Source organism: Fragaria vesca, linkage group LG1 (assembly GCF_000184155.1).
Source record: "Fragaria vesca subsp. vesca linkage group LG1, FraVesHawaii_1.0, whole genome shotgun sequence".
Taxonomy (NCBI): Eukaryota; Viridiplantae; Streptophyta; class Magnoliopsida; order Rosales; family Rosaceae; genus Fragaria; species Fragaria vesca.
This window is the reverse complement of record NC_020491.1, coordinates 160,173-169,942: the sequence shown is the minus strand read 5'-3', so window position 1 is coordinate 169,942 and position 9,770 is coordinate 160,173. Positions and strand designations below refer to the sequence as shown.

Here is a 9,770-nt window from a genome sequence, read left to right as displayed (position 1 = left end):
TTAAGGCCCTCAAAATTGTGTTTTTCTGGTATAAACATGAACATGACAGAATTCAGTCCGTCCATTTGTTTTTCGAGTTTGAGGGCCTTAACGATTACCAAATTGGCTGAAATTTTGCAGAGATGATCTACACAATATTATCTAGATACTAGACGGTGGAGATGTGGAAATTCGATCGAAAAGTGGTGAAAAAATGAAAATCCGCACCAAACCATTGATGCGGACGTCCGCAGCTGAGAAAAATCCTATATATATATATGTACTAGAGTAAAAAGTTGGATGTGGAAACATGGTTAAGGCTTAAGGGGGAAGGAAAATATAAAAAATAATAATAATAAAATAAAGAAAAGATACTAAGCCGTCACTTGTTGAAAACTAAGTGGGACAGTGGGCCCCGCTCACCCCTACTTGCGTCCGCCTTTGGCTGAGAGAGGGAGAGAAAAATGAGGGTTTTAGGGTTTTCACGATACTATTTATATTCAAGCACGTGAAATATTTATTTTGCCCTTGCGACCAATTTTCAAGACTTGACTAGAAATTTCCTTTAGGTTTCGTTCTCGTTTACTTAAGTCATTTTTCATCAAAATTAACATCTTTAATTACTTCTCATCTGCAACTTAAGCCCAACTAAAATTAGAAACCCAAAAAGACGAACGCAAACCCAAATGCTAGTCTCGACGTCCAAAGAAATCTTCATATAAACGTCCATGTTTTAGATCTTCTAAAGCGTCGAAACGATATAAAAAGTGAATTTAGTTGTAATTTATCGTCTGAATGACCGATGGACTGGTAAAAATTAGGTACAGGGTGTTACAATAAAAAATTTAAAAACAAAAAAGAAAAATAAACTTATTTTCTTCTTTGTGCTCACAGCAGTTAGCATACAAATCTTTTGATATGAATCGAAATAGACGAACGAATATTGAATCTGATTTAGAAAAGAAATGGAAGTAAATCAGATTATGATTTTTTATGGCTAGGAGGGCCCAAAATGGCTCTTTATATGCCCACTCATGGCTTAGTAAATGTGAAATAAAGGAAATAATGTCAAGAAAAGCCCAAAGTAAAAGCCCACAAAGGGCCAAAGGACAATTATTAAATAAAGAATGAGGAAATGTCCAAAAAAGGTATAAGGAAAGAAACTCTCACATTGAGAAAAGAGGAAAAAGCTCCTCCTCAACTAGCTTATAAAAGCATCTCTAACAACTTCTCATTTTCTCGATTTCCTCGATTTTAAGGAATATTAAGCCTTTTTTGGTCTAACAGCTTCCCCATCTCATTCTTTAAAACGAGGATGGAGAAGAAAGAGAAGTTTTCATTCCCCAAATTTCCAGCAAAACCTTCATTCCCTAAAATTAAATTATTCACGTGCTCCAACGAGAAAAAGACAACAATAGAATATTTTATTTGATATTTTATTGTTATAATAAAATATATAATAATTTTTTCTTATAATTAATGATGATATAGTATATTTTATTATTGTATTAAATGCCAAAATCTCCAAAATAGAGAAGCTGTTGGATTTTAAACATAATTTTTTTTGAAAATTTTAGCTTTTGATTCCCATTTTAAATTTTTTTTGGGGAAGTTGTTGGAGATACTCTAAATACAAGTACAAGCTTCCAAATGAGGTAAGTTCAAACTCCCACTTTATTCTCTTTTTCGCCCGGTCAACGCTTCTGACTTAAGCATCGAAGTGGACGCCCCTGGGACACCGGGGTCGCCCTCTGACTTTGTCTATTTTGACAAGTTGAGACTCGAAGAAGAAGCAAGGTCCCATTTCCATGACACGCAGACCGACTTCGGTACCGTGAGCAAACCCGGAAACAATTTTATTAAAACTTTGTTATTAATTATTTATATAAATTAAATGAGATATTCATTATGAAAAATAATTTTTTAATTAGATATATCATATAAGGACATTTCTGGTAAACGAAGTGGATGAAATAAGTAAACTTTTGTATTAAAAATAAAATGTAGGATGGAGTGAGCAAGTATGGTGAGCAAAAAAGATGGTTGGGTGGAAATAGCCGCACCCTAATTTTGTATAAAATCTAGTGAAAAAAATGATATAATAATATTTGAACTTGACATATCAGTTGGAGTAAACATTTGTTAATTTTGACAGCCCACGTCGAAAGTTAAATTCAAATTTGGCAATTATTTTTGAAGTACAGCTTTTAAAACCTCCAAATTTGCTCACTCTGTTTCAGTTTTAATGGTGATGACAAAGGAAATATCTCTAACAGCTTCCCTATTTTCTTGAACTTCTCAATTTTAGGGAATATAGAGCTATTTTTAGGTCCAACAGTTTCCCCGTCTCATTCCCTAAAATTGGGATGGAGAAGAAAGAGAAGCCTTTATTCCATAAATTTGCAGCAAAGCCTTCATTCTCGAAAATTAAATTTTTCACGTGCTCCAATGAATTCAAGACAACAATATAATATTTTATTGGGTATTTTATTGTTACAATGAAATATATAATGTTTTTTTGTTATAATTAATAATGATATAGTATATTTTATTGTTATAATAAATGCCAAAATCTCAAAAATGGAGAAATTGTTGGATTTTAAACATAATTTTTTTAGAGATTTTAGCTTTTACTTTCTTATTTTAGAAAAATTTTGAGAAAGCTATTGGAGATGCTCTAATATAAATAAGCTAAATGATGATTTGATAAAATGAGCATGAATAGAATGAAAAAAAGAAAAATAGGAGTGCGAAATTTCAGCTCCCCTCATAAATCATATATTATTGCCAAAGTCCAATTTCTTTATTATCTTTTTTCTTTTGACAAGAAAGGCACGAAAAAGAGGAAGGAAAGAAAAAAAAAAAAAAAAAAAAAAACCCTTAAGGGTTAGACGTCTGTAACCGATATAAAACGACTCAACACCTTAAAGTTGCATTCTACAGCCTCATTTGCAGTCTCCTCTCTCTCTGCTTCTACCCGAACACTAATCGGAGGCAGAGCTATCACCACAGCTTCTCAGTTTCTCCACCACCACCATGGCGACGGCCGCTCCCACTCCTCCACGTCAGCTCTCCCAGAAGGAGGCTGACATCCAGATGATGTTGGCCGCCGAGGTCCATCTCGGCACCAAGAACTGCGATTTCCAGATGGAGAGATACGTCTTCAAGCGCCGCAACGACGGTATTGCCTCGATTTTCTGTGTTGGTTTCGAGAAATCGTATCTGTTTCTGTATTAGAAGCTTCGATTTGTATGGTGTTTGTGTTGCTGTGTGGTTTTGGTTTGAGCGAAATCGGCGTTAGGTTTATTTAGGGTTTTGCTAGATCTATGAGTACAGTGTGGCTTTGATATCATAATTGTGTTTCGAACGAATGGTTAAATCTTCTAACTGAAGCTTGAGCTGTGATAATAGATTGATTGGTACTGTCAACTGTAAATTTGGTAGTGTTTTTAGGTGAACTTGGTCTACGCTACTACATACATTTTTGTTCTGTATGTTTATCTGCAACGGTTTTGTTTATCGGGTTTTTTTAGTTATGTATAATTGCGGCTTATTGATATGTGTAAACTGTTAGAATTTGCCTCTGCTTTATCGATATACTTGATATTGTTATTTAATGGTTATTGCATCTTTAGTGGTTTGTGTTCCGGTGATCTGATTTGCTTTTGCCTTTTGTTGTAGAATGAAATCAACAGGCGGCATTGATATTTAATTGAATACTTCTGTGGTGGTTTTCAGGTATTTACATTATCAACCTTGGGAAGACATGGGAAAAACTCCAGCTGGCTGCCAGAGTTATTGTTGCTATTGAAAACCCCAAGGACATCATTGTGCAGTCTGCTAGGCCGTATGGACAAAGGGCTGTCTTGAAATTTGCTCAGCACACAGGTGCTAATGCCATTGCTGGTAGGCATACTCCTGGTACATTTACCAATCAGCTACAAACATCGTTCAATGAGCCCCGCCTTCTCATTTTGACCGACCCAAGGACTGATCACCAGGTGATGGGCATCTTCCTTTTCTAGTAGTGTCTAGATTCCTGTGCTGGTTCGTTTTTGAATATTCATTACCAGAAAGCTGTGATATATGCTGAGACTATGTGATATTTGTGTGGTTATGTGGTTTATTCTGATTACCTGCTGTTTGGAATGGTGATTGTGTACTAAGAGTCTTAATGTGCTTGCAGCCAATCAAGGAAGCTGCTCTTGGGAACATCCCTACCATTGCCTTCTGTGATACTGATTCCCCCATGCGCTATGTTGACATTGGCATTCCAGCCAATAACAAGGGGAAGCACAGTATTGGATGCCTTTTCTGGTTGCTAGCAAGGATGGTTCTGCAAATGCGTGGTTCTCTTAGGCCAGGACATAAATGGGATGTCATGGTAAGCCACTGTCATTAGGCGAGCAATGTGATTTATAATGATTGGATTGTTTGCAAGAAACCAGGGTGTTTACTTGATTGGCATTCTATATATCTCTGCTGACTGTAATTTCTTTGTGCAGGTTGATTTGTTCTTCTACAGAGAACCTGAGGAGGCCAAGCCACAGGAGGAGGAAGATGCAGTCCAAGCTCCAGAGTACATTGCTGATTATACTGCTGGTCTTGGTGGCGAGCAATGGCCTGCCCACATTGCTGATGCTTCTTGGTCTACAGATGTTGCGGCCCCAGCTGGTGCTCTTCCAGCAGTAGCTGCTGCTGGCTGGACTGGAGAAACAGGTATATCACTTGACATCTCTTTTCATTTTTGTGAAGTTATGTGCTAGCATTATTGTGTTCTTTTTCCACACTTGCTGTGATTGCTAGAATCACTTGGTGCTGAATTAATTGACTACAGTGGGATAGTAGCAAATAACACCATTTTCCTGCTTATACTGACCCATTTATTGTTTTGTTTGGATGCAGGTGCACAAGATGGTTGGGATACCGCAGTACCACCACCAGTTGCCGTTTCAACCCTTGAGGGTGGTGCTCCTGTAGTTGCCACTGGTTGGGATTCTTAGATTTTTGGTAGTGTCATCAGAGTTGAAGCTTGTATGGAACTAGAGTACTTTCTTTTTTGGCTTCGTTGAAGTTTTTGGATGATGGATCGACTGTTTCTGAAACGATTGAGTTCTAGATTTCAGTGTTGTTCTCGGAGATTTTGAGAGTGATTTAATGTTTTATTCATTTTACTCATCTTTCACACAGTAAGTTCCACATTAACACAAATAAAAGCTTCAACTGCAAGTAAATTAAAATTGACAAGTAAAGTTGTCTTGCCTAATGTTTTTGGTATTAATATACAAGTCTCAAGCATCAAGACATTACCAATTGAAAAAATGGTCGTGAGCTCAAATCTACAGGTTGGGTTGGGTGCCTAGGTGGAACTGGAAACCCAGCAACAAAGCAAGGTGCTGAAGAGTGCAACGATTATCCGGACTCTGTAGGCTGCCGACCCGACTTGTATTCATTGGTGGAGTAATTGAATCCGAATCCAAATCCGTGGAAGTGCCAAAATGAGTGCTTCTTGGTAGTCTCCACATTTGTACTTTTAGTAGTTTCTTCGATTCCTTGATTGCAAGTTGAACCCACCTGAGCATAACATTTTTGAATTAGAAGATAACTAGACAACAACAAGCCACATTCGGATTGGACAAAGGGAACTAAGCTGCCAAGAAAAGGTAGTATATCTAAGCACGCCCATACATGTATTTTAGCTTTACTAGGTATATTAGTTCTCCACAATTTCTTCAACAAATGGACTCTAACATTAAGTAGAAGTGGAGAATAGGTAGTAGAATTGAGAAAAACATACTTGTAAACTTGACAGAGAAGCGGCCATCATTTTCTAAATTCCAACAAAGACAATCTGGTACACACCTTCTACTGAGAGAAATGCTCGATATCAAGGCTGCATCTGTCTGGTGAAACAGAGATATAATTTTTGACTCATTCCATTTTGTCTAGTAAATAACCAATATCAACTTCATTTTTAATTTCTGCAGTCATCGCTAAACCTTTACGTTTTTTTTCTCTAAATATTTGGCATGTTTTTACTTAATTCCTTCTTGTCTATGATTGTCTTAAGCAAGGATTAAAATATCTGTATCGGCATATCTATCGGTACTTTAAAAAAAGGAGATATCAGATATATCGGAGATATTGGATATATCGAAGATATTAGGGAAAAATATCGGAAATTCGGGAGAAATTTTTTTTCTAAAATATTTAATCGAATAGATTTACATATAAATTATATAAACATCAACTTCATCTATATCTAGAAAGAGACTCTAAGTGATTGAAAAGACACGATGGTTCACAAAAGTACAGTAATCAGACCAAAACATATAACCCATATAATACGAATTGTACTGTTGAATATGATAATCCTATATATATTTGGAGCTACTGACTGTTCCCCTATATCTCTTTTCGAATATTGTTAGAGGTGAGTTTTCTTCACGCCCAAATTTTTTACAGATATTTCTATAATATATCGGAGATTTATCGTAAATATCTTAAATATCAGAGATATTTGACGGTATCGGAGAAATATTGGAGATACGGTGAAAAATAAGATATTTTCCCCTTTTGGATATATCAATATCTCCAAAAAAAAAGATATCGGGGGATATATTGGATATATCGTAGGGATTTTAATCCTTGGTCTTAAGTTGTGTAAGGATACTTAATTTTCAGTTTCCACGTGATTTTAGATTTTATTTATTTTAATTTTAAGACAAATACCAAAAAACCCGATCTAGACCCATTGCCCTAAACTGCTCAAACTGCTAAGAGCACCCACCATAGTGGGCACCCTGAGCAGAAGAGGTTCAAAACTTCCCCTAATGCTTACCGGCCGCCAAGCTTGTACGCAACGCCTAACCGCTCATCACCAATCATCCCACCGCTTGATTGACTTGTCACACCCCGGACCCGATGTCGGTGGTTTCCAAGCACCTTACGTCGAACCCGAGGCGTGAGCGGAAAAAGTAAAAGAAAATAAAACAATTTCAAATACTTTTCTAAAAATTGTAAAAATAAAAAGAAATAAAACGTTTACAATAATAAAAATAATTACAAAGACGAAACAAACATGTCTGGTGTTCTATCTCACTTCTAGTCTTCCGTAATCCTTATTGGCTCTTATACACGTCAGCTAAACTAGACTTCTCGAAAGACGTGGCGTACCTCATACAAATCTGAACAAAATTCTATAGGGGTGAGCTTACATTCAGTAGGGCCAAACCTCTTTAGGTTATACTTAACTATGTCAAATAATTAAGTTGTCAAACAATGCCAACCAATACTTTACAAATAAAACGATAATTCGATGCATGTATGCTAATGAATGTCTTTCTCAATTACTGGCTATTAGTCCATACATCAAAGACATGTGAGCCTACACGTCCCATACCGTGTATTTTACCAACCGGGGTGACTCAAGTGTCTCGAATATATGATCTAACAATCAGTAATATCTCACCACCTGTATCTCTTTTGTTAGTCATCTTGTTATACTCATGGTCTCCCGATCAGCAACCCGATAGTTTTATCGATGTCTGCCATCGAAAGAGTATACTTTCTCTACATTTGGGCACGTCTGGGCTAATCATAGATCCCGAGGACAACCTATGAGGAAACTCAACTACATAAAATGTATCTATTGTATCAATCTCATTCTCCTATCTAGAATCATCATTCTCACTATTCTCATGTTTCCTCACAATGCATTATGTATGCAATCAAATATCAATACTCGTAAAATAACATTCAATACATGCTTTTCTGATAAGCGAAAACATCGATCATATATTTCAATGATATCACATGCTTTTAACAAAAATGACGGACACCGAAAACCGGGTGTGACAATTAGAACCCTTTTTTGTCGTTTATAGCATATGATAAGAAGGGGTCGATATGACCGGGGACTTAAAGGGCGCTCCTGCATTTAAAAGTCATAACTAAGTTAGTAATATAAACAAGTATTCACATATTTACAAAGATAAACTGGGGGGTTTTAAGAGTTTGATTCTAACGTTTCCTACTAAAACAGAAAATAAAAGTATTATATACAAGTGATCGGTTCATTCAACATTTCAAACAGAGATAGATTCGAATTCTAACCACACATCAATGTCAAGTTTCATTCCCAATAATCTGAAGTCATGCAAATTCTAATTCAAAGAAACAATCTCGAAACACAAGCTTGAAGAAGTCATTGTATCCCATTAATTCTACTTTAATTGTCTAAGCACAGAGAAGTCTAGAACTTAGAACATTTCATGCAAAGGCTACGATCGATACCTAGTAGTACCCGTCCACACTAAACATGAATCATTACGATTTATTAGAATGAGATTGAACAACAAACACATATCCGAGAAGTCGTAACATGCAATCGTTGTAGTTTACGTTTTCAACTATTATTACATAGTTTCCACCACTTTAGATCTATACTTACTTGAAGAAGCTTAGCACAAATCATGGCAATCAGCTAGCATGCATTCTAGCTTTAGTAATTTAAACAAAAACGCAAACTTTCAATCAACAAAAATTTGCAAGATCAGATCATAGGAAAATCATAAACGAAATACTAACATGCTTTATAAAATTGTGAATCCAAAGAACACAAAAGCAAACAAAATACGCTTCCAAAACTCAAACTTAACATCCGAAACATGCTATTAAATTTGCTAGAGAAGTCTAAACAAAAGTAAAGGTAAGTTTACACTTTGATCAATCTCCAAGAAAGCTTGATGACGCCAAAGGGATGCTCGGCTTCAATGCTTCAAGTCACCAACTCTGCTACCTTCGTGGAGAAGTCCTTCCAAGGTCTGGCAAGGGAGGATGAACTTGGCAAAGGTGGAGAAGAGGAGGCTCGGCTGCTGCTAGGGTTTTCTCTAATTTTCTATGTGAATGAACGACCCCCATTTATGAAGCCAAGTAGCCTTTATATAGTGTCCATGAATTGCTCTTGGCCCTTGATTCAATCTTGATCCGACGGTCCTCCTCGATTGCACAAAGTCTGATATTTATCTCTACTGATATTTTCCTTATCTTCAAAGATATTTATCTTATCTCTAAAGATATTTCTAGACATTTGCAATAATGCTTTGAATGTAGCTTGGATCATGTCCGGATACATTGCTTAGCCTCCAAAAGTTTTCATAGCAAAGATTACTTGTTCAAGTTGAACTTCTCTTCTAGCTCCACAAGTTTGACTTTTCTCCTCCCTTTTAGAGTTGGAATCCAAATTTGCTTCTTCTTCCTTCCTTGGACTTGGGCCTCTTTTGGGCTTTCTACATTTTTCTCTTAAATCCACGATTTAGCCGTCTTTTCTTGATTTATGCTCTTATTGCCTTTACAAACACAAAACATGTCATAACTAACATTATTAAGGAAATAACATAACTAAATAGGATAGGAAAACATATTAAGAACATGGCATATTATGCTTCTATCAAAAACAATAACATCCAAGAGTTAATCACTCAATGGCACACAAAACACCATTTCAATTATAATCTAATTGTCAGTTTAAATAAAGGTTCCCCGAAAAAAACCCTACCTGGAATCCGACCTTTAGCTCCAACGCTAGCTAAAATTAGTAACACAACGACTTGCTTTCTGAAATCTTTATCATTCTGCTCCTGCAATCTAGCTACTCGCATTCGATCCTCGTACCAAATCTTATTCAGTAAAAGTCGGCGAAGCACTCCAAATGTAATTCGAAACAGAAAACAATCGGAGTTACTAAGGACACCCAAAGTTCTCATCTTTACAAAACAATACCAATTAAA

General features: G+C 36.2%; 1 protein-coding gene and 1 non-coding gene across 2 annotated transcripts; one reads left to right on the top strand and one right to left on the bottom strand.

Annotated features, from left to right (window-relative positions):
* Positions 1-2,918: 2,918 nt before the first annotated feature.
* Positions 2,919-5,182, top strand: LOC101292825 (40S ribosomal protein SA-like). Its single transcript, XM_004287016.1, has 5 exons — positions 2,919-3,160; positions 3,718-3,980; positions 4,166-4,363; positions 4,485-4,698; positions 4,885-5,182. The coding sequence occupies exons 1-5, from the start codon at positions 3,016-3,018 to the stop codon at positions 4,980-4,982; spliced, it is 918 nt and encodes a 305-aa protein (XP_004287064.1). The 5' UTR covers positions 2,919-3,015; the 3' UTR covers positions 4,983-5,182.
* Positions 5,183-6,716: 1,534 nt separating this feature from the next.
* On the bottom strand, positions 6,717-8,892 carry LOC101293122. Its single transcript, XR_183651.1, has 2 exons — positions 8,700-8,892; positions 6,717-7,912 (listed from the first exon to the last, which is right to left on the bottom strand). It is a non-coding gene; the product is annotated as an uncharacterized LOC101293122 (transcript).
* Positions 8,893-9,770: the final 878 nt, after the last annotated feature.

What these genes read in the sequence shown, in the direction of transcription:
- LOC101292825 (XM_004287016.1), top strand. Translation starts at nt 3,016, where the DNA reads ATGGCGACGGCCGCTCCCACTCCTCCACGTCAGCTCTCCCAGAAGGAG. An exon ending in CTTCAAGCGCCGCAACGACG is followed by an intron (nt 3,161 to 3,717) that starts GTATTGCCTCGA and finishes GGTGGTTTTCAG; the next exon opens with GTATTTACATTATCAACCTT. An exon ending in ACCCAAGGACTGATCACCAG is followed by an intron (nt 3,981 to 4,165) that starts GTGATGGGCATC and finishes ATGTGCTTGCAG; the next exon opens with CCAATCAAGGAAGCTGCTCT.